This window comes from Muntiacus reevesi, chromosome 11, assembly GCF_963930625.1.
Source record: "Muntiacus reevesi chromosome 11, mMunRee1.1, whole genome shotgun sequence".
NCBI lineage: Eukaryota > Metazoa > Chordata > Mammalia > Artiodactyla > Cervidae > Muntiacus > Muntiacus reevesi.
In genome coordinates, this window is record NC_089259.1 from 73,824,825 (window position 1) to 73,850,626 (window position 25,802).

Consider the following 25,802-nt stretch of genomic DNA (forward strand, 5'->3'; position numbering starts at 1 on the left):
GTACATATGAAAAGCAGAATAATTGCTAATAGCAATCAGGTGAAATTAAAAGGCTAAATATTGGAGGAGGTATTCATGGAAGAACAAGCAAAAATAGGTATGCTTGGAAACGGAGATAAATAGATTGAGACTAATCAATACTATGGGAAGAGCGCGTGGTATCAGTAAGTGGGACCACCGCCAGCAGGTAGCGTGTCTGGAGGACTTACGTGCCAGATACTGCTCTGAGTGCTTGACCTTTTCCCTCACCACCGCTCTGTGAGAATAGATGTGACATATGAAGAAACAGGCACGAATAATTGGGAACTTGTGGAGCTGAGGTTCAGACACAAGCACTCTGCTGCGGTCAGTGCTACAGAGAAGACACCGGATTCCACCACCGTTCGGTAAACCTGGAGAAGTTAAGTCAGTTTCAGTTGCTCGACATGTTAAGCTCCTCTACCTAGAGTTGTTCATTAAGCTGATGTAATTTACAGCATTATCTGCAGAGAGTGACCCTTTTCAACACCAATCCAAAGGAAAGTACTACTATAATTAAACTGTGAGCAAAATAACATAGGATTTAAAAAAAAAATCCAACTGAAATCCAAGTTGTTACTGATGAATTAACGAGGTGTTAATTAAACAGAAACTAGTCAACCTGGCTGATTGTAGAGATGTACCTAAACTTTGTTTCGGCAATTCACATCCTTTAAGATATATTTAATTAAATCTTTAACACATGCATACTTAATATAATCTTTTGTGACAGATTAACAGACCTTCATCATCATTATGTCTAATTCCTCTTAATGTTGATGTTTTTGTCATTATTACACATATACTTGGAAAAGAAATAAGACTTTGAAGATATTAAAGAATAAACTCATGGAAAATGGTGATCTCTGTTTGTTTTCAGAAAACAGGTTTTCTCATTTCCCTCTAGAAGGGCAGGAGAGGTATCATAACTGTGTTTTAAAGTAATAAAGTATTTTAGTAAATAGAGGAACAGGGTAAAGAAAACCTACTCTCTTTGTGTTGTATTAATATTTAAGACTATTATAGTTCACATTAAAATATTAAGAATTATTCATTATTAGAATAAAAATGAGTTATTTTTCTTATAGTTTATTGGGGAAATAAATGTCGAGGTAAATAATTTAGCAAAGTTAATAGATATAAATGATATGAAAAGTAGGACAGGGAAGCCTGGCGTGCTCCAGTCCGTAGGGTCGCAAAGAGTCGGACATGACTTAGTGATTGAAACAGCAAATATGAAAATTACGTGCTTCTTATTTTCAATATCCTAACTTCTGGAATTTTTAAAAAGTATATTTGTGTTCTGTATATCCAACAGCAGTTTATATGGAAGTCAGTGAACTGTGATAATGTTGGGTGGTGGTACTCTTGCACTTTAATCAGCTGCATCATATATAGATTCCTTTGTTATTAGGGAGTGTGGATGAACCTCATCTATTTGAAACACATCTAATAATCATATTTTTGTAAACAGTGAAAAGTGAAAGTGAAGTCACTCAGTTGTATCCAACTCTTCCCAACCCCATGGACTGCATGCAGCCCACCAGGCTCCTACTTAAGAGATAAAAGCCAAAAGAACCAGTAGCTATCTTTGTCTATAGAACAGTTTTCTTTCAAGGTAAAATACATACCGAACGACTACTATGGTCAAACACTGTATCTTAGTGTTTAGATTTACTTTGGTTGCTTTGCCTTTGACATGTGGATTTAAGTGATACACTCAGAAGAATTATAAGATAGTTGCTTCTTTAACTTACATACTTTGTATGGTTCTGTAATTTCCTAACACATTAAATAAAAGGAAGAGACGGTTGGGCTGGAGTATTTGATTTCCAGGATCCTTTCCGGCGTAATAGTGAAATCAGAAAACTGCAGATCTTTTTCCACTTTTTCGTGCAGAGTAATTATTTTTAAGATTAACTCTGAAAGCCTATTAAAGGGGCAGGAACTAGTTATTCCTTTCTGAGAATTAGTTATGGCTTGATTAACAAGTCTTTCTCATCCTTCATATTGTTTCCAGAAATAGAATCAAGATACAAGATCAGAGTCTTTTTAAACTAATGGAACACCTTGATTTTTATCTTTGATTTAACTCTGTGCTAATCAACTTAACATTTGATGACAAAAAGCGAATTTGGAATTTGTGTGTGACCAAAACAAAGACTTGTATAACAAATCACAAACACTTCTTACAGCCAGTATCATCCCAGATTTTTATTATCTTTGGAAATGCTTTTGGCAAATGTTTTGTTTTGTAGGTCTTACATTCCTAACGTTGAAAAAAACTGTTTAGCAGGTGCCTACTCCAATAGAAGCTGTAACTGTGTCATGAGGTATCTCGGAGGAAGTGCTTTTTTGTTTTTTAATGGTAAAGGATGTAAGTAATCTCTCTCATATGTCAGATTAGTTTAGGGTGTGTACTTTCTTTTTCCCTTATGATTACGTAGATAGGAAAATTGAATGTTCCAAACAACTCATGGAAAATATTCCACATCAACATTATTTGTACCACAGATACAGTAAAATGCTTTTAATGGGATACGAAGTTATAGGTAGATTTGTTAAACATGAGAAAATACTTTCTTAAAATAGGAAAGACATTGTTTTTGAGCTGCTGTTTTCAAGCATCATAAATATTCTTACTATGAATAATTTTCAACTGAACTGATCTCTCTGATTAAACTGGGGAACAGTTACCAGAAAAGAGTGTGTTGAGATGAATTTCATGAATTCCACCCACCATAGCCTTGCTCTGGTTAATCCAAGTTGATAATGTCAGTGTTTTAAATAGAATATAATCTTTAAATGATTACAGAATGTTGTGAAATATGGTATCTTTATACAGAAGATCACCATGTTATATGTCTTTTTAAGAGTTTACAGTTTTCAAAGCAGGCAGGACCTCCATTGGAATATTCTCAGGTTGTTTTTATTTTCCCTTTATCTCTGATTTTGTAAAAGATCAGCTTTGTGATTATTCTGCTTATGGTAAGGAGAACCAGTTATACATATGGAAGCATATATGTGGGAAGACTGGTCTCACAGTAGTCCAGGTGCGAGATGGTAGCACGTTTGGCTAAGATGGTAGTGGTGCAGATGGAGAGGAGGTGGGCAGTTTGAAAGCCTATTGAGTCATCTGTTAGCCTAAATATTCAGTCATCTGTTATCCTAAATCTCCTTCCTATGTTGTTCAACATAAACTCTCTACTTGATCCCTACCTTCTCCACTGTGCCTTTTGTATCTCTTGCTTTGTCATCAGCAAACTCCCCTGGATTCTCAGCCTTTTCTCCGAATGTTTCACTTCTTGCCTGAACAGAGGGAAATCTGGCAGGAGAGTTAAACCTGGCTGGAGAGTTTCTCAGACCATGTGCACCTCTGAGCTGGGAGCTGGGACTGGTTTCTCGAGACCACTGCTCCCCTCCCTCTTGTAAAACCCTTGTTTTTTGAAGCTCACATCCATGGTCTGCATCACCACCCGCCCCCCCGCCCCCCCCCCCCTGCTTGTTACTTTATGTTCCCTGCCCTGAGTCCCTCCCCTTGCAGCTGAAGACTAGCAGCCAGTTCAAGGTCTGTCTCTCTGCCTCAATACAACCATTAATCCTTATGTTTACCCTTCATTCATGGATCCACTCCTGTTTTTCTGTCTATTTCTGCTTTATTGACTATGCCAAAGCCTTTGACTGTGTGGATCACAATAAACTGTGGAAAATTCTGAAAGAGATGGGAATACCAGACCACATGACCTGCCTCTTGAGAAACCTGTATGCAGGTCAGGAAGCAACAGTTAGAACTGGACATGGAACAACAGACTGGTTCCAAATAGGAAAAGGAGTACATCAAGGCTGTATATTGTCACCCTGCTTATTTAAATTCTATGCAGAGTACATCATGAGAAACGCTGGACTGGAGGAAGCACAAGCTGAAATCAAGATTGCCGGGAGAAATATCAATAACCTCATATATGCAGATGTCACCACCCCTGTGGCAGAAAGTGAAGAGGAACTAAAATCCTCTTGATGAATGTGAAAGAGGAGAGTGAAAAAATTGGCTTAAAGCTCAACATTCAGAAAACTAAGATCATGGCATCCGATCCCATCACTTCATGGCAAATAGATGTGTAAACAGTGGCTGACTTTATTTTTCTGGACTCCAAAATCACTGCAGATGGTGATTGCAGCCATGAAATTAAAAGACACTTACTCCTTGGAAGGAAAGTTATGACCAACCTAGACAGCATATTAAAAAGCAGAGATATTAGTTTGTCAACAAAGATCTGTCTAGTCAAGGTTATGGTTTTTCCAGTGGTCATGTATGGATGTAAGAGTTGGACTATAAGGAAAGTTGAGCACTGAAGAATTGATGCTTTTGAACTGTGGTGTTGGAAAAGACTCGAGTGTCCCTTGGACTGCAAGGAGATCCAATCAGTCCATCCTAAAGTTCTGGGTGTTCATTGGAAGGACTGTTGTTGAAGCTGAAACTCTAATACTTCGGCCACCTCATGTGAAGAGCTGACTCACTTGAAAAGACCCTGATCCTGGGAAAGATTGAGAGCAGGAGAAGGGGACGACAGAGGATGAGATGGTTGGATGGCATCACTGACTCGATGGACATGGGTTTGGGTGGACTCCAGGGGTCGGTGATGGACAGGGAGGCCTGGTGTTCTGTGGTTCGTGGGGTTGCAAAGAGTCGGACACTACTGAGAGACTGAACTGAACTGATTGCACTGTTGGCTAAAATGAAGTTTTAAAAGAACAGCTACCATTTATTATGTGCTCTTAGTGAAAGATCTAAAGTAGGTGTTGATTGCATGAGGAATTAGGCAGTTACACTTGTCCTCACTTAAAAAAAATTTAATATATAAAATACACATATAGTTTTATACTTATGTAAAATTCAAAAAGTATGAGTGGATTGGCAGTGAAAAGCAAGCTTCCCTTCCTTTCCTATTTCTCAACCACTCTCTCACACATGTTTCAAGTGATGTTCTTGGTGTTTAAAACACAAAACTCGGCCGTCCAGTAGTTAAGGCTCTGCATTTTCATTGCTGAGGACACAGGTTCAATCCCTAGTCGGGGAACTAAGTTTCATTCTACAAGCTGTGCACTGTGGCTATAAAGTGGGAAAAAACACACACACACACACACAAAAAAGCACATATTTAACGTTTTTTTTTTTTTTTTCTTAATTAATGATAGCATATTATACATAATGTTCTGCATCTTCTTGGGGATGTTTTCATATCTATGTATGGAGATGCCCCATTTTTAAAGAAGTTCTTGAGTTCTTATATGGTGCAGGTTATGTTTTAGGATACACTCTAAGGACAGGCTGGCTGAGTATAAAAGGAAAATATTGGGAGGCAACCTTTAATTTTTTTAGTACTTACACCACATAGCTCTGTGGTTTTCTCTATCAGTGTTGCTCTTGACAAGTTTAGGCCAACCTGAATTTTTTCCTTACTTGTGCATGATTTTTTATTTTTGCCTAAATATCCACATAATTCCTTCTTTATTCTTAAAGATGAGTATTGATCTATAAATTTAATATTTTGTTTATTTTGCAAAGCTATACCCCATTATATCCTTTAACCTACATTTCTTTCTTCTTTCAGTGGGCATGGGGTGGGCTGTTCCACATGGTTTGTGGAATCCTGGTTTCCTGACCAGGGGTTGTACCTGGGCCCTTGACAGTCAAAGTATGGAGTTTTAACCACTGGATTGCCAGGGAAATCCCTATTATTCTTTGCTTGTAGTACTTTTGAAGGAGAATTGGTATAGTCCTTGTCTTTCTTTTTAGTCACATTTATTCTATTTTTGGTGCTTCTTAACATGGCTTTTATCTCTATAATGTTATTTTTCTCTTCATTTTTTTCCTGAGCTCTACCAGCTTGATTTTCATTTCCTTCTGTTGTTGTTTAATCTCTTCTTTGAACCTTTGTTTTTCTTTTTTGAGCTCATTTTTTTTTTCTTTTTAAGAAGGGTCACGTTTCCTATGACTGTCTTTGAGACTTTGGAGAATTATTTATCTGAACTCTTCCTGTGTTTCTTTGAGGAGTTCTTGTGTTGAATGCTCTTAATTTGCCTTCCCCCCCCCCCCCCCCTACAAAATTTTGGGGAAAATTCTGTGCAGAGATCCAATACTGTTTGTTTTCTGATCATTATTTATGTTGCAGTAATGTAGATGGTCGGCTGTAAGTATAGGTAGCTTGCAGGTTTTCCTTGTCGGGCCTGGTACCCTAACTGTCTCAGACTTGTTACTTCCTTTGCCCTCGATTTCATTTCCCCTTCGCTTTGGCATTGAAATGACAGGGTGGTTCTTGATATCATGTTCTCAGTGTTGTACTAGTGAAATGCCACTTAAACTCTGTGTCTGCTACTTGGTCGCCTCAGCTGAAAAATTAGGTGTGAACAATATGTTTGGCATGGTAACAAGGATTCTCCGTGTCTGCCCCCACCTCTCTGTGGTGTTAGATTGTGGTTTAAAGAGACATTCCCTGCCTCTCTATGGCTTAGACTTACGTCTGGCTTCCACTCATCTAATGACAGCATCAGTAGAATCCGCATCTGCTGGTTTTTTGTCATTTGTTTGATGTTGTTTAGAAATCTGTTTGTTGCTTGGGGCTGACGAGGTATATGATGGCTTTCGGCATGTTCCCGTCCCTCCTTAGCATTTGCAGACCTGTTTCCTAGTTTAGGATTTGGAGCTGTCCCTTCAGTTAGATTGTGAACTTGCACATTTACACTCATTACTTATCAGGCGTATAAGGAAGTATAGTTTCTTTATCACATGTGATCCTTAGTAGGGGGTGCGGGGGAAGAAAAGGTTGCTAATAAGCAGGGTCTTGGTCTCTTTTGGCTTGGCTAGCTTCTTTTAGGCACCAGAGTACTTTAGGTTTCTTCCCCTCTTTCCTCTCCTTCCACTGAGGCATGGAGTCTGGGTGCATGTGAGAGGGGCCGGTGGGAATGTGGTCACACTGGCCTCGTAACTGTGGGAGTGGGACAGAGAACTCAGACCACAGTGTCCCCACAAGGCTTTGCTGCAAGGACTTGGACCAGTAACTGTGGATCCTATTTGTCATCAGAGAGGCTTCTGCTACCTGTAACCCTGGTTACCGTTTGCCTTGAAACCACATGATTTATGGTCTTCTGTGACTGTTTTCTTGCAGTTAGCATGTTTTCAATATTCATCTGTGTTGTAGCATGTATTAGTATTTCATCCGTTTTAATTGCCAAGTGTATAATATGCTGTTGTGTGGATATATCACATTTTATTCAGACATTAATACAATCCATGGGGTTGCCATGAGTCAGACATGACTGAAGCGACTTAGCATGCATGCACAACAGTGGTTTGCTTCAGGATGTAACAACCTGACTCCTCCTTTAAGGTGATCTCAGTAGGTTGAGGTACTTTTCTCAATTCCCCTTCATGTGCCCCGAAGATGGTGATTGTGGTTTCATTGTGAGCCCGTCTGACTTGAAATTAACATCAGCTACAAATTTTAAATGATTACCATTCAAAAGCTTTCTTTACAACATCTAGCTTTCTCTTTTTAACAAACAAAACTTCTATAATTGATTGTTGAGCTTTTCTAAACTTTTAAATTTATAATTTTTTTTCATTTATTTTTATTAGTTGGAGGCTAATTACTTTACAATATTGTAGTAGTTTTTGCCATACACTGACATGAATCAGCCATAGATTTACATGTGTTCCCCATCCCGATCCCCGCTCCCGCCTCCCTCATCCCCTCTCCTGCCTCCCTCTAAATTTATAATTATTTTAAAGCAATATTTCAGTATTAGAAGACATTTTTAGCATTCACTGTTTGTAAAACTCTTATCTGTTGAGAGCTTCTTTTGGAAATCTTTTACTACATGAGGAGATACTTAATTTGGGGGTAAGGGCTGAATAGCGTGATTTAAAAGATAGTAGTGCTCTTTAATCAAGACTACAGCCTTTTCTGCTTCTTACATCTTTATCATGTAGTAGTTTAATAGTAATATATGAGATAGTAATATGAGTAATACATAAGTAATATATGAGATATTATTATCTGACCTTATTTTTAAAACTATTTTAAGGGTAGGACAATAAAATTATTAGAGACAGGGGAAGAGAGAAAATATTTATGACCCACCATGACAAGCATATTGGTTGAGATTTTCATATATTAACTTATTTAGCACCCTCTCAGTTAGCTGTATTTACTGTATTATGGTTTGGAAACTGAAGCTCAGAGAAGTTAAATACGCCAGCTTAGTACACAGCTTTCATTTGGTAAAACAGCAATGTCAAGTGAGTTCCAAGTCAGTGTGACTCCAAAGCCGTTGTTTTTTCCTTGCCTGTAATTGAATTCTACTTTATGTGCAGAGAGGCCACTAAACCTGGAAATTCAAGCCACTGTGTGATGTGTGTCCTACTTTATTGCATAGCCAGTAGCCTTGTCTTTGTTTTCAGACTTCATGACCACATTAGAGGGGAAATATATATACATAAATGGGCTTCCCAGATGGCTCAGCGGTAAAGGATCCACCTACCAATGCAGGAGACGCCAGTTCAGTCCCTGGGTTGGGAAGATCCCCTGGAGAAGGAAATGCAACCCAGTCTAAGTATTCTTGCCTGGAGAATCCCATGGACAGAGGAGCCTGGCGGGCCAAAGTCCATGGGTTCACAAAGAGTCAGACAGAACTGAGCAGGCACTCCTGTATACATAAATAACTATCCAAATGTGTAGGTAGGCACATACTCTTCTAAACAGTACAAGTCTGTGTGTCCTTTGACTTTAGTGAGTGTCTTTTAACAGAATTGATTGTGAAGGAATTGTTAGGGATCAGGTATCTTGGCTGTGCTACAGTTTTATTTTGAAACCTCAGCAAACTTAAATATCTCTTTGTTAGGCTGTTTACTTAAAGCATTATGTAAAACACTTATCTTTCCTTCCCTCTCACATTGAAGAATTAGGGAATGGGTGAATGAAAAGGAAGAAATGAGGAATGATACTTTTAAGTTAGCTTTGAGTTGTTTTTCCTTTCAGTTGCTTTTATTTACTTGGCTTTTAAAATGTTTCTGCTAAGAATATCTGTTTTAGAAGATTATGGGCTTTGGGGGATAACTCCATGAACAACGACTTGATGAAATTAGTCATTTATGATGGTCAACAATATGACAGAAGTTTGCTAAGTTCAAATAGACTTTTAATATTCAACGCCAAAAATTTTGCCTAATTAAAGCTTCTGTTTAATTAAGATAACAATGCATAGTCCTTCATTAAAATTAACACCGAAAAAGTTCTTTCTTGGTCCTTGGAGAGGATATTATATGCAAGCCCTGTTGTGTGGGTTGCAAAGTGTCACTGAAATTTATATGCATTACTTGTCTAATTGCGGTAAATGTAGCATGTCCAGATAGGTTTAGAGTTAGAAGGCTGTTTGTTACTTACTGGAAGTCACTTGAAACCTCAGTACCCAGAGGCAGCTGTGCCCAGGCCCTTCAGCTCTCCCCAGAGATGCCCGAGAAGACTCCTGTTGGACCCTGTCTTTCATGGCGGGAGCGAGAAACATGACAGGTTGTTTGGGGAGCCATCTGTTTACGGTGGCTGCTGCTTTGTATGCAGCGGTGAACTTGAGATCAGCTCTCTGTCTTTCTTCATGGTAACAGTCTTCCTTGGTGTCACAACAGGTGGAAGTTGATGGGTCGAAACTAAATGTGACCAGCACGTGGAACCTGGCTTCACCCTTGTTGTCTGTCAGCGTCGATGGCACTCAGAGGACGATACAGGTAAATGTTCCTTTGAGTTACTTAAGAGGGCCCCGTCAATATCCTTACCAGTACCTGTGTCGTTAATACTGACAGATGCAGTAGAGAAGGCTACATTTTATCCACCTCATGCCTCTTATGGTTGAACACATTTCTTCTTGTTTTAGAGGCTCTTGAGTTACATCCTGTTCTGAGGAATCAAGCTTGTTCCTTTTCCAGGCAGTCCAGGAAAGTTATGTATTATATTTTGGTATAAATAAAGCGTCCTTTGTGCTTTTCTAAAAATATTAGAAGATTGGCAGTTTTCTTTGCCATTGTGGGTTTTTAATTGTAAAATATGACTTTGTTACTTCTCTTTCCTCTGTAATTGATATTGTGGGGTATTATATCAACAGAAATATGAGCTATTCAGGTTGACTTGCCATAGCACATGGGTGCCTTTTAAAAATTAACCCTTCTCCCCCGCCCCCCCGCCAGTGTAAACTTTGTTGTTGCATTGAGGATATGCCTTGAAATCTAGCATTGATTGAATGTTCTTTGAAATCAGTATCCTGTGTGTGAAAGTAGAAAATTATGAAAACAGATTCTGCCAAAATTCCTTTACCTCACCACACAGTTGAGGTCCAGGAAAAACAAAACCGAATAGCACAGAACACGCGGCTCTCATGTGCAAATAAAAATCCTAAGCCCTCCATAGCATTAAAAATGCTCTTTTTTTTTCTTTTCTATGAAAATGTTTTTGCATTCTCTTAACTTGATTTTATATAGGAAACTGATTTTTTTTAAAACCTAGAGAAATCAAGAAAGTCACAGATAAAGATTATGTACCCCAGATTCATATATACTTCTGTTAGAAACTGTGGTGCAGGGGATTCTAGAATCTCAATAAATATTAATAACTGAACTCATTTTCAAGCTTCTATTTTATTACCTTTGTGGTTGCAAGAAGCAATGAACTCTCAGTATTGAGCCCTCTATTTAGACTTTGGTTTTGTGGCTTGCCCTGGTATGTTTTGTCTCTCTCATATTTTCTTTCATCTTCTAAGTATGAGGTTAAACACTAAGAGACCCTTGGAAAAATTTCACTGCATAATTTCCTATCAGGGACGTCCAGTTATTCTGTCTTCAGAACACATGTTGCACCTGTTTATGTTAATAGAATATATTCTACCCTGGAATATATTCTACCCTGGATGTGCTGTGGCCGATATTCATGTGTTTTGTTCTGGGGGACATGGTACATGACCTCTTGGTAATGAGGAGAGAGATACAGAGTCCTGCTCTCCGTACCATGGTATTTTCAGTGTTCTTCTCAATGATTGTGCACATGGGTGTCTTACTAGCATTTTTACATGCAAAGTTTCTAAATAAAATAAAACCAGGTATGTATTTGGAATAATCCCCAGGAATATTTTCCCAAGCGTAGGAATAATGCTCAATAAATCTCTTTTCATTCTTTATAAGTGCTTTGTTTAAAAAAGAAGTATTAATGTGAAATAAATGGCCCTCAAGGCAGACCCCTTGACTCTTTGCTTCTAGTTAAGTGCTCCATTATTGGGGAAAAAGTAAACTCGGAGAGATGAGTGGTAAACTGGAAAAAAAAAAAAAAAAAAGGTCACTTACCTAATAAAAGATTAGGAAAATTTTTCCTCATCAGAATAGATGAGTTTTACTTCCTTTCTATGGGCGTTAGTACTCAGTGTCGACTCTTTTATCTCTAAAATATAATGTGTTCCTGTGAAATTAATAATAGAGTAATAAATAGCACTTAATGGGTATAAGGTACAGTTCTAAGCATAGCACATATATTAACCCATTTCCTCTTCACAAGAACTGCATGAAGCAGGCACTCTTATTTATACTTTGGTAAATGAGGTAACTGAGGCACAGAGAAAGTAAATGACTTGGTTAGTGTCACACAGCTCTTGGGAAATAGGACCAGGATTGAAATCCAAGCCCCTTCTGTAGGATCTGTGCCGAGGCAAGCTAAGTAACCTCCCCGGGATGACAGCTCCAGGGAGAAGCTGAGCAGGAATTTGAACCTTGGTCCTGGGACCCCAGGATGTGTGCTTCTAACCACCATGCTGTGCAGTACTTTTCATTTCCCCACAGAGTTCTGCAGAGACTTGTGCTTTAAACCAGTGCCGCTCAGACTCTTGGGTGCTTTGGAAGCGAGTGGAAGGTTAAACTTCTTGGTAAAACCCAAGTTGTGGACCCACCTGTAGAGTTTGTTCTCATGTAGCAGGTGTGGGTGAGGCGTGCATGTCTGAGTGCCTAGGTCGTGTTCCTGCTGCAGGGGCCACAGTGTGAGAACCACTGCCTTAAGTTACCCTTTGTCCTGTAGTCATGTACAGATGTGAGAGCTGGACCGTAAAGAAGGCTGAGTGCCGAAGAATTGATGCTTTTGAACTGTGGTGTTGGAGAAGACTGTTGAGTGTCTTCTAAACTAAAGAGCCTCTTGATGAGGGTAAAAGAGGAGAGTGAAAAAGCTGGCTTAAAATAGAACATTCAAAAAACTAAGATCATGGCATCCAGTCCCATCATTTCCTGGCAAATAGATGGGGAAACAATGGAAGCAGCGACAAACTTTATTTTCTTGGGTTCCCAAATCACTGCAGATGGTGACTGTAGCCATGATGTTAAAAGACGCTTGCTCCTTGGAAGAAAAGCTGTGACCAATCTAGACAGCATATTAAAAAGCAGAGACATTACTTTGCCAATAGAGGTCCATCTAGTCAAAGCTATGATTTTTCCAGTAGTCATGTATGGATGTGAGAGTTGAACCATAAAGAAAGCTGAGCACCAAAGATTTGATGCTTTTGAACTGTAGTGTTGGAGAAGACTCTTGAGAGTCTGTTGGACTGCAGGATCAAACCAGTCAATTCTAAAGGAAATCAACCCTGAAAATTCATTCGAAGGACTGATGCTGAAGCTCCAATATGATGTGAAGAGTCGACTCAATGGAAAAGACCCTGTTTCTGGGAAAGATTGAGGGTGGGAGGAGAAGGGGCCGACAGAGGATGAGATGGTTGGATGGCATCATTGACTCAAAGGACATGAGTTTGAGCAGCATGCCTCAGTCCATGGGGTCGCAAAGAGTCAGACATAACTGAGCGACCAAACAACAACAACAATCAGAGATTAAGCTTGGAGTGATGAGTAAAGCGACTTAGTAGGAGCCAAGTGGTTTGAAGCCTTGTGAGTTACACAGTAGAGATTCTGCTTCATTCTGAGGCCAGTGGGGCCCATGGAAGAGCTTAACTAAGGAAGTGATGATGTGAACAGAATTGGAGTTTAGAAAGAACGTTTTTTGGGGTAGCCGCCGCTGTTGCTGCTAAGTCACTTCAGTCGTGTCTGACTCTGTGTGACCCCATAGACAGCAGCCCACCAGGCTCCCCCGTCCCTGGGATTCTCCAGGCAAGAACACTGGAGTGGGTTGTGATTCCCTTCTCCAGGGGATCTTCCTGATCCAGGGATCAGATCTCCTGCATCCCAGGCAGATTATTTACCATCTGAGCCACCAGGATATTTAGATACAGATTAAAACAATAAGCAGTGTATTATTTAGTTACGTGGGTTCTTGGGCTTGGTATCAATAGTACCACACTGCCTAGGCTTCTCTGAGCTGCTTTCTCCTCCAGTGTTACGTTTGTAGTTTGGTCCATGCTAGTCAATGTAGTTGATTTCCATGCTATATGTTGTTATATTAATACATCACAGTTTGTTTATTCTTTCTCCGCTAGAGAGACATTTGTCTTATTTCTTTTGTTAACACAAACAATGCTTCTGTGACCATTTCTTTACTGCACATTTCCTCTTGAAATAAGTGTTTCTTCAAGGGATATGCCAGTAGAATGTCTGAGTTTAGGGACTAAGCATCCTTAATCTTACATGGTGATGCCAAATGGTTTTTCCTGTGTTGCTCTACCAATTTACATGCTACCAGTAGTGATGGAGATGATGATACTGGCATTATGAATAATGAGCCAACACTTTTGTTTACTTTGCATGCCAGGCACTCTTTTAAGCACTTCTTTAGATTATTTAATCCTCACAACAGCTTAATTAAATATGTGCTGTTGTTATTTCTCATGTTGCAGTTGAAGAAACTGAGGCTTGTAGAGGCTCAGTTGCTGGCCCAGGGCATTTCTAGTAAATGGAAGAGCCAGAATTCAAACACAGGAATCTGTGCCCTTAATAATTTTTCTTCACATCGTATGACCCTTGATATCCAGGTGGCTTAAGTTTTTCCTGACTGAGGGATCAGAGAGGAAAGCATCTGCCTACAATGCGGGAGACCTGGGTTCAATCCCTGGGTCGGGAAGATCCCCTAGAGAAGGATATGGCAACGCACTCCAGTATTCTTGCCTGGAGAATCCCATGGACAGAGGAGCCTTGGCAGGCTACAGTCGATGGGGTTGCAGAGAGTCAGACACAACTGACTTCACTTCACTTTCTGTGGTTTTAACGTGTACTGTATTCCCTGATGCGGCTCTGGTGGCTCAGATGGTGAAGAATCTGCCTGCAGTGCGGGAGACCTGGGTTCAATCCCTGGGTCAGGCAGAGCCCCTGGAGAAGGAAATGGCAACCCACTTCAGTGTTCTTGCCTGGAAAATCCCAAGGACGGAGGAGCCTGGTAGTCTCTGGTCCATGGGATCGCAAAGAGTCAGACACAGCTGAGCGACTTCGCTTTCATATTCAATGAGCATTTTAAATATATTTTTGTTGACAGTCCTGTTTTCTCTTCTGCAAAATACCTGTTCATGGCTTTTGCCCTCCCCCCCTTTTTAATAAAAAGATTTATTTATTTCTTATTTCTTGGCTGTGCTGGATCTTTCTTTCTGCCAGTGGGCTTTCTCTAGCTGTGGCGAGTGGTGGCTCCTCGGGTTGCCGTGTGTGGGCTTCTCACTGCGGGGCCTTCTCCTGCCGTGGAGCACAGGCTCCGGGCTCATGGGCTGCAGTGGTCGAGCGCCCAGGCGCAGGAGTTGTGGCCCCTGGGCTCTGCGGCATGTGGGCTCTTCCTGGAGCAGGGATTGAACCCATGTCCCCTGCACTGGCCGGCAGATTCTTAACCCCTGGACCGCCAGGGAAGCCTGGCTCGTTTTTTCATTTGATTGTCTTTTTCTTAGTGGTTCACAGAAGTTCTTTCACATTTGTGTGTCCTGAGCCCCCTGTCAGTTATTTGTGTTACAGGCAACTTCTCCCAGTTTGTAGCTTGTATTTTTACCTTTTTAAGTTCTACAAGTAAAGTTCTGAATCTGAGATTTAGCATGAGAATTTTCAATCTTTTCCTTTGTGGTTTGTGTAGTTTGTATTTATTTAAACAGTCCTCTTCTACCCTCAAGCTCATAAAAATACTTGCCTACATTTTCTTCTATCGTTGTGCTTTTACACACTTAAACCCTTAATCCTTCTGGAATTGATGATTGTGTACGGTGTGAGTTAAGATCCTGCTTTAGTTTTTAAAATGTTTAGTTTTTAAAATAGTTTAAAACACGAAAACCACTTATACCAGCACTACTTTTAGTGGTGTTTTTCTCTTCCTTACTATTAATAGTCTGCCACCTTCTTACCTTTCCAACCCCAAAATTCTTTAAAAGGCTTATTGTTTCTGTGAAGTGTTTCTTAATTATGCCAACAGAAAAGTGACTTTTTCCATAATACGAAGTTCTGGTCACTGTATTTGCTTTTGTGAGCTGTCAGTTACTTTCATTTGTCATTTGTCTCTGGGGAATTCCTAGCCACTTAAAGTTTGTGAGTTTGTGTGTGTCTTTTGTAGGCTAAGTGTCTCAGATGATATTTGAGATACTTTTGCATGTTCATGAAATGGGCGGTGGATGGGGAAGATTCAAGTAAGGAAGTAATGTGAGCTACACATGAAAATTAGGTTGGAGAAGCCAAGTTGCAAACAGAAGGTTAAAGAGTCTATGCTTTTCAATCACCAACGGAGATGTCACTGACACTTTTTGCAGAGGAAAGTAATGTCCATCAGAATGCTGTTGTGGGAGGTTGTGTCTTCATAATAAAAGAGGGGTTATGGGATTGAAGGGGGAAGTGGAAAAGGAGTTCATGTAGAAGATATTCGTATTACTTCACTCATTAGGTAATGGGTTCTAAAGTAGGGTGCTGGCAGCGTACAGAAAAGAGAGGGCTGACTTTGGGAGAAGCTGATGATGAGAACTTGACACAGTTTGTTGAATTCTCTATGCATACAGTAGGGCTTCCCTGATAGCTCAGTTGGTAAAGAATCTGCCTGCAATGCAGGAGTCCCCAGTTCGATTCTTGGGTCGGGAAGATCCGCTGGGAGAAGGGATAGGCTACCCACTCCAGTATTCTTGGACTTCGTGATTCAGCTGGTAAAGAATCCACCTGCAGTGTGGGAAACCTGGGTTCGATCCCTAGGTTGGGAAGATCCCCTGGAGAAGGGAAAGGTTGCCCACTTCAGTATTATTGCCTAGAGAATGTCATAGACTGTGTATAGGCCATGGAGTCACAAAGAGTCAGACACAACTGAGTGACCTTCACACACACATGCATACAGTGGGGTACCATAGCGACCACAAAATCCTGTCTCCCATGAGCACTGGTCTTCTGCTTTGACCATTTTTCTTTCATTCGTTTAATTTGTTTGTATTGGCCTTGCCTCGTTTAATTTGTTTGTATTGGCCTTGCCTGTCATTGTTAGATGGTTATCCTCTTAAAAACAAGGTTTTGAAAGTGAACCCTTCATTCTGTACTTTTACATGCCAAACCATCATCTGGTGGTGGTGGTTTAGTCACTAAGTCGTGTCCAACTCTGTGATCCCATGGACTGTAGCCCCACCAGGCTCCTCTGTCCATGGGATTCTCCAGGCAAGAACACTGGAGTGGGTTGCCATTTCCTTCTCCATGGGATCTTCCCCACCCAGGAATCAAACCTGCGTCTCCTGCACCTGTGGGTGGATTCTTCACCACTGAACCTCCAGAGAAGCCCCCATCAGTCATCTACCAGAGTTCTATACCAGTCTGAGATCAGATCTGCTGCACTTTTATCAAGGTTTTTCTTCCTTCCACACTACTTTGTAACCTCAACAGGATTTTTTAAATTGTGCTAAAATATACATAAATTATAAAACATGAAATGTACTGTTTTAACCAACTTCAGGTGTGTAGGTCAGTGACATTAAGTACATTCACATTTGTGTGCAACTATCACCCACTGTCCATCTCTTGAACTTTTCTGTCCTCACAAACTGAAACTCTGTTCCCTGAAACAGTACCGTCCCCTACCCCACCCCCCACCCCGGTTTTCCCTCCTCACGGTGCTTGGCAGCCTCTGTTCTAGTGTCTGTGGCTATGAATTTGACTACCCTAGGCTCCTCATGGAAGTGTGCTCACAAAGTCTGTATATGGGCCTGGCTTATTTCGATGAGCATAATGTCTTTAAGGTTTCCATGTTGTGACACATGTCAAAATTAATTATCTGTCATAAAATATATATATACAGACCACATTTTGTTTATCCGTTTATCTGTTGATGGACTTTTGGGTTGTTTCAACCTTTTGGCTGTTGTGAATAATATTGCTATGAAAATGGGTATGCAGATACCTCTTCTGGTCCCTGCGTTTAGTTCTCAGGGGTATATACACACAATTGGAATTGCTGGATCACATGGTAATTCTAGGGTAATCTTTCGAAGAAGCTCCATCCTGTTTTCAACAGCAGCTGAACTATTTTACACTCCTACCAGCATCACTCAAGGACTAATTTCTGCACATTTTCACCAATACTTGATATTTTCTGATTATTGCTGTTGTTGTAATAGCTCTCCTAATGGATGTAACGCAGCATCTCATTGTGGGACAGGATTTTTTGCATCGTCATTAAAAAAGCATTCAAGGTACTTCTCAATACTTGCCATTTCTTTATCTATTTTACTGTGTAGCCAACTCATTGCATAAATGGAACTCTTTTACTGCCAATAGAAGCAACTTACAACCATTCTTTCAAACTCATCATCTCAATTTATTTTTTTCCTCTCACACATAATCTCACATACACTTCTCGCAGTCCGTAAAGTTGCTGTCAGGTCATAAGCAAAGTCATAGTCTATCTGGCAGAGAATGTGTCTGAAAGTCTATTTCATTATAATGTCAAAACTGATTAAAAAAACAACAAAAAACACCTCTCAATTAAAGATCGTAAAATTTCTCAGACTGAGAAGTGTTTTTAGAGAAGATGAGAGTGTTGCTTTCTTCCCTCTTGGTTTATACCCCCTCCACTTCCTGCCTGCTATCCTGGGATCTCTGCAGAGTTGCCGGATGAGGCAAGGGTGAGTGGCAACTTGTGGGAGGAACTAGGCTGCCCACGGCACATGGTATTCATTCTTCCCGGGCATGGCAAATGCCCAGAGCTGTCTGGTGTCTCCTAGGACGTTCTGTGGGTCCGGGAGGAGTTCCTCACGCGCAGAGCTCTCAGTGCCCTGCTCCGTCTTTTCCTGAGTTTTGGCCCTCTTGGTAGGCAGAGCCTCTTAAAATTACCCAGTGTGGGTCTCTTCTCCAGGATCCACGTCCGGGCCACATGCGTGCCTTACCACAGTCTTGTCTTCTTTCCCTGTTACAGGAGTCTTGCTTATCCTCCCTGGGTGTCCCTCAAAATCCACAAGTCATGGAAAATCAAGAGAGTCTCATGAATTCCTTGAAGTTTTCAACTTTGAATTCTTAGCTTAAGAATTCATGTCCTCTAGTTAACTTTTAACCTCTTTCCTGTTGTCCTGAATTAGGAATGGGCAATTGCTGCTTTTGCGGTCTCTTAGTTTCTGGCCTAGCATGTTCTACCATCTTACTTAAGGATATGTGGATATTTAACACCTCTCTAGTTTTATTGCTGAATCCCTGTGTCTACACAGTCTTCCGTGATAATCCGGGCTTCCCTGATAGCTCAGTGGTAAAGAACCCACCTGCAATGCAGGAGACTCTGCTTCAATTCCTGGGTTAGGAAGATCTCCTGGAGAAGGGATAGGCTACCCTCTCCAGTATTCTTGGGCTTCCCTTGTGGCTCCGCTGGTAAAGAATCTGCCTGCAATGCAGGAGACCCTGGTTTAATTTCTGGGTTGGGAAGACCCCCTGGAGAAGGGAAAGGCTCCCCACTCCAGTGTTCTGGCCTGGAGCATTCCATAGACTGTGTAGTCCATGGGGTCCCAAAGAGTCGGACACAACTGAGCGACTTTCACCACCACCACCCTGTGTCTACACGGAAAGGGCACTGAACATCTTTATCTGATTAGATGATGAAATATTAATACTTGGGGAGGAAGCCTTACCTTTGCTTTAGTAGTTGGTTCCCTTCTTCTCCAATCAGGTTACATTTGTCTATTTACTTTCCTTGTTTTCATTGGTAAGCCTCATGAACTTAATATGATCCATTCATTTCTTTAAAAATAAATTGTATTTTGGCATGAACCATTATTTGGATAGTGAATTGTTTTAATTGATCTGAATTACCTGTTTCAGTTTTCATTTGACCTTGAATTTCCTTGTTGAGTTCCTGGCCCATGTTAAAGCTCAATAACTGGGTGAATGGTTGAGTGGGTGGATAAATGGGTAGTCATTTTTCATTTTTCTAATCTCAGAAATAAATCTGCTGTATCTGTGCCTTCATTTTAAGATTTAGATTTCATTTCTTCTAAGCCTTCATCAAATTAACCTATGGGCTTAAAGTGGCCTTCTTAGCCATTTTATCAATTCTCTTTAATTCCTGATCTTCCAACATTTGTGAAATCCGTTTTCTATTGGATAACATGGCGGGTTGGTCTGTGCAGATACAGAATCTCTGTAGTTCCTGTGAGAGCAAAGAGAAACGGAATTCCCAGGAACTTGCGCACGAAAGTATCTTGCTTGTATAGCACGTTTCTTTCTAGTCAGGTACCTGTTTGCCTTCATTTGCCGTGGGAGCACCTGCACTGTGGAAGACGATCAGTACCGCCTGTTGATGGTGCTGATGATCATCAGTACTGCTGTTGATCCTTTCTTCCTTTGCCAGGCATGCACACCCTTTGTTTGCACTGTCTCCCCCAGCGTCACTGATTGTGCATGGCGCGCACCACCTCTTACTCCAGTATGTCCACATGTCTACTTGGCACTTTCTTTTTCCCTTATGTATTTTAAATACTTAAGATTCAAGAGAATCATACTCTTGGACACACATTTTCACCACTGTTAATAACTTTAAGTCTAAAGCTAATGATCACATTTTTCTGATGGGAGAAGAGGTCATATGTTTTGAAATGAGAAAATTTACAGTAAAGAACTGGGGATAGAAACCTTAAAAACCCCTGAAGGCCCTCTTTAGAATTTTGAAACTTTTAAAATCCATTTCTTCATCTAATAATTAAACCGTTTTCCTTCAAATATTATTGTTCAATGAAAATAAAATGATAGTATTTCCTGATTCTTTTCTTTTTACTGTTGGTTATATACCAGAGCATTCCTACTATTTTCACTGTATATGTGGAGCCCATTAGTAATAGTGCATATTAAATATGTCTTAATGATATAACCTGAGAAACTAACAATCTTTTCTCATTCTTGTGTGGAAAGATATGTTCTCATTTCCAAATTACCAGTTTAAGAAGTTATGAAATGAAAGTTTGTTCAATAGGAATCTAATATGGGCCATATTTGCAGTTCTTGAGTTTTCTTAGTAGCCACATTAAGAAAACAAGAACAACTGAAATTCTTTTTAAAATCCATTTATTTAACCCAGTATTTCCAAAGTGTTAACATTCTACATGAAACTATTAAAAAATTACTAATGTGATACCAGAAGTGAAATGTACCCATGACATATATATATATGACAAAAAGTAACATAAATTGAATGATTAAAGTGGAAAATACCAAAACAATGAAGTTGTGTTTAAAAGAAAAACGTATACTACTTCTGCATTTAAAACTAAATTCTAAATTTATTTTCTCAGTTGCCTTAATCACATTTCAAATTCTCAATAGCCATATGTGGCTAGTTAGACAGCTCACAAATAAAACCTTTTGTAAGTCAGATGGTGTTAATGCAAGAAAAAAAAAACCCACATTTTTCAAAAGTGCTCCTCTTCCCATTTCAACCACAGTTTTGGTTTTTATCATTAAAAATTAGAAATAGATTAGCTAAATTTATTTTTAAAGAGAAGATAAATTTCTCATCTAGGTGACAACTTTTTAAAATTTTAATTTAGAAACTTAATAGAAATTACTACAATTTTTAAAAAGTGGAGTGATTTCCTGTCTGGAACATATAACTGAAGCGTTGAAACTAAACAGATTCTGATTTTGCTGTTCTATACATGTTAGGCTCACTGCTTTTCTTCACACATCAAGCTCCTTCCTACTCTGGAACATGCCGGATAAATAGAACTTTTTAAAATTATTCCTATGACTGTAGTCTCCTGTGAAGTAATTTTTTTTTTTTAAGCCTTGAAGAAGCACTTTAATTTTACTCTAAACAATTCAGTTTTCGGTTTCTTACAATGTAATTTGTCTGCTGGGATTTGATGTATTGTTTCTCGCTAGTGTTTTCCATACTAGATTTTCATTTTGCGTAGTCACGTTGTTTGAACATTTGCAAGCAGAGCCCACTAACTGCTATTGGCCTGCTTCTTTGTGTGGCTTGATTTCTTCTCCCCACCTGCTCACAGCAGGTTGTCTACAAGCCTGAAGAGTAGCTAAATACTTTTGAAAATATCTTGAGATCCTGCTAAGGTCTTAACAATTTCCGCATTTGTGTGATGTGCAGCTATTCATGGTGTACCTTTGAAGGCTTTTTTCTTTTTATTTCTCATATTCTTGCTTAAATATTTTCAAGAGAAGATAAATTTATTATAAATAACAGTACAAAGCTGATTGCAGTCCTATTGCATTCTGCATTGAATAGGTCATTGATATTCAGCTAAGTGGAACAAATTTTCTATGTTAAAGCAGACAAATTTGGAATAGTGTCACATGCATCTCATGTTATTTACTACAGAATACCAGATTAAATGGATTACTTGTGAATTGATTGCAGTGTTAAATAGATGATATAACATGATAACTTAAAATGCTCAGTGGGCCTTTGTAATATAGAATAGTATACAAGCACATGAATATAATAGAAGAGAGGTTATCGTGTTTGTTGAATATATGTCTGTGATACATATTTGCCAAATGCTTGTCCACAGAGAATTTGAATAGATTTTTAAGATTTAACCTTGATTTTCTGTTTCTAAAAAAAATGGATTTTCTCACCATTTCAGAAGACAAGTGAAAAATGTTATTTTCTTTTTTCTGGTTTTTAGATTAAAATAACTCCCACAACTTCTGAGAACAAACTTTAGTTTTAATCCTAATAAATGTATGAGTACAGGTGCTAAAATAAATATGTTAAGAATATTTTGACGAGAAAATTAAATGAAGTAACTTACATTTTGCTTATACTGCACCATTACCAGGAAAAAGTGAATTTGAAAGTAATCGTCTTATGTTTTTAGGCCCCAAATAAGTGTACCCCACATTTTTTAGTTGTTCCCCCCCATTCCCTTGAAATAATTAGCTGTTATTTTGAACTATATGCATGTGGTTACTCTGGAGTCATCAAATGTAATATGAAACCATCTATTTAGAATGTATAGGATATATAAATAAATAACTTGAAGAAGTAAAGGATGGTATTTTTTCCTAATGAAGTAGGAAATGAAAGAGTAATTATTAACCATCTCCTTTTCACATTCCTGAAAACATCAATTACAGTTACACATCTTAGAAACGAGCCCACCAGTAGCACAGAAATAACTCCTTTCACTGTGCTTCAAAAAATTTAATCACTGTTTAACAGCTGGGATATATTTACAGCCATAATTCAGAATATTAATTTCAGTGAAGGTCTACCTGCTTTTGTAGTGTAGCCTAGAAGCTTAGCCATTTTATTGTCTCTCGTGGCATGTGTTTTATGATTTGGAATTGCTTTTAAAAATTTAATGTAATGGGAAAATGTCTTTCTCAACCCGCCTCCCCCCCCCCAACACACACATACTTCTTTCTTCTCTGCTATCTGTTAAGTAGAAAATTATGTTTTAGTAGCTGCCACAAGATGAGGATTTTGAATAGTATAAACACTGATTATGGAAAATAATGCAGGCAGCTGCACTGAAGACCGATAAGACCAATCCCATAGTAATGGCCTTTAAAACATATTATCAAGTTGGGAATCAGTGAGGGTAAAGAGACAACTACGACTGTTTCTTCTCTTACTGTTCAGCAAGATTACTTGTAAAGGTGAAACTGCCTCTGATTTTATTATCTGAGAGATATCTTTGGAGCATTTTAAAACTTTGTGACTGTTTTTGCTTTTTTTTTGAGTGAGCAATCTTGTTAATTGTGCATGAATTTGATTCTAACAAATGTTGAAATTGTTGCATTAACAAAGTCTTCTTAAATATTCTTTTCCTTAAAGAAGGGAAAAAGGAATATATTTTATAAATGTTGAAGGAGACTATTAGAATAAGAAAAGAAGGCCATTTTCATCTAGCTATGATGTGCCACTTAAAATAGAAAAGGGGGTGAAATATTTGGAGAAAATATTTCAGGGTAGGATATGTTTCAGGAAAATAAGTTCATTTTTGTTTTGTTTTTTGCTCTGAGCCTGTCCAGTGGCCAGTTTGTGTCTGTTTTGGTGTGCCTCAGACTCAGTAGGCGTGGAGGGCTTTGTTCTCCGTGGATTCTTAAACCAAATTGTCTTAATTCTAGACTGTGAGAAAAGTGTACGTTCCTGTTTCCTGTAGCAAAGTAAATTCCAATTTTGAGTGAAATTTTATTTCCCTGTTTTCTGTTACATCCGTCTTTATTGCTGAGATTTGTCAGGTGTGGATTCTTCCAGGTACACAGACTAGAGCAGCTGTAGTGAGAACAATCTGAGACTCCACATACATGTCGTTTTAACTTGCTTTCAGTTGAATGCGAAGTTTAGGGTAACTTATTGGTACTTATATGTATGGTTTGCATATTCATTGTTACAATTTAATTGTTTGTAAAAATAGAAATTCTAAACCTGTTTTCATTTTACCTGTTGCAAAATTACTTCTGTTTGCCTGGGAATCAGCCCAACCCTTGTAGGGTAAGGGAAAGGAACGGTTGTATTTTGTAACCGTCTCCTACATAGAATGCGATGCCAGTACATCTCAGGCAGCGTTCTAGACTCAGGAGACACAGCGGTGACCAAGACTTACGTTGTATCAGAGGGATTAGATGCCAAACACGTGAACACATACAGAAGGTAATTTGAGTGCTAAGAAGGTCAATGAAGACAGTAACAGGATAACTCATAGAAGACGATTAGGGAGATAGCTTTAGGTAGGGAGAGAAGCTTTTGTTAGGAAGTCTTCTCCAAATAGCTACCGTTGAGATGAAACCTGTGGGGAGTAGGAGGAAGCCTTACAAAAATCTGGGGGAGGAAAGTCCCAAGGAGAAAGAATGGTAAGTGTAAAGGCCCTGAGGCAGGAACCAGACTGGTTTGTGTGGAGGCCGGAAGAAAGGTCGGTATCTCCAGTGTAGTTGTTGTTCAGTCACCCAGTCGTGTCCGACTCTTTGTGACCCCATGGACTGTAGCCTACCAGGATCCTCAGTCCATGGGATTTTCCAGGCAAGAATACTGAAGTGGGTTGCCATTTCCTTCTCCAAGGAGTAAGCGTCTTTTAATTTCATGGCTGCAGTCACCATCTGCAGTGATTTTGGAGCCCAAAAAATAAAGTGTATCACTGTTTCCATTGTTTCTCCATCTGTTTGCCATGAAGTGATGGGACCAGATGCCATGATCTTTGTTTCCTGAATGCTGAGCTTTAAGCCAACTTTTTCACTCTCCTGTTTCACTTTCATCAAGAGGCTCTTTAGTTCCTCTTCACTCTCTGCCATAAGGGTGGTGTCATCTTCATATCTGAAGTTATTGATATTTCTCCTGGCAATCTTGATTCCAGCTTGTGCTTTACCAGCCCAGTGTTTCTCATGATGTACTCTGCAAGTGTGGTTAGGAGAGTGCTAAAGATAGACAGGGACCAGGTCATATAGGATGTTTGTAGGCCCAGAGAATTGGATTTTATTCAATTCCTACTGCAAAGCTTTTGAAGAGTTTGAATAGAAGAATGGTAAGACGTATTTTAAAAGGGCTGCTGTGAGGCGGGTGGACTCCTGGGGACCAGTGGTAGAGACAAAGGAAATCATTTGTTTGTTCATGGCAGTCATCTACAGGAGAGGGGCTGATGATGGTTTAGACGAGGAGTCAGTCAAATCCAGCCCACTGCCAGTTTTTGTACAGTTCACTAGTTGAGTGGTTTTTTAAAGTTTGAAAGTATTACATTTTAAATGGTTGGGGAAAAAAAAATGTTTCATGACACATGAAAAGTATCTGAGATTCAAATTTCAGGTTCATAAATACAGTTTTACCAAAACACAGCCACCTTTATTCATTTTTATCTGTCTGTGGAGTTTTATCGTATATAGCACCTCAATGCCCTGGTTTTCCCCTACTGACATCAGTTCAGTGACTTAGGAGTTTGTTGAGATTTCTTTTTTTTAATGCAGGACCAAGATTGAATTTTATCTGAATAAAAAGAACTGTCCTCAGCCACTATTATGGAATATTGTACGGCTTTGAAAATTAGCTTGTGCTGTGGCCTTGATGATATTTCTTAATGAATTGGCACTGAAATTGTAAGACAAAACAGCATTTACATGCAAAATGCACACTGTGGTCAAGTCATTTTGACAACTAATGTTTGAGTCACAGCTAATATCAAGTTGCTTTTTAGACTCCATGGGCTGTCAAAACAAGCAGTGGACTATAGTTCCAACAGCATTTTTCAAATCTCAATGCAAAAGCAAGGGATACTTCCATATTTTATGATCTATATAAATGTACTGTTGAGGATATTCTACTTACCCTTCAATTGGAGGTGATTAAATTGCAAAATAATGTTATGCTAAGGCAAATATCAAGAGAAGAATCTAGCAAAATCTGGCC

At 39.3% G+C, this 25,802-nt stretch overlaps 1 protein-coding gene across 1 annotated transcript in view; it reads left to right on the forward strand.

Moving 5' to 3' along the window:
• PCCA (propionyl-CoA carboxylase subunit alpha) overlaps nt 1–25,802 on the forward strand; it is a 345,865-nt gene that overhangs the window by 249,792 nt on the left and 70,271 nt on the right. The window contains exon 20 of the mRNA XM_065902073.1: nt 9,701–9,799. Within this exon, the coding sequence (XP_065758145.1) occupies nt 9,701–9,799 (99 nt within the window). The remainder of the gene's footprint in view (nt 1–9,700; nt 9,800–25,802) is intronic.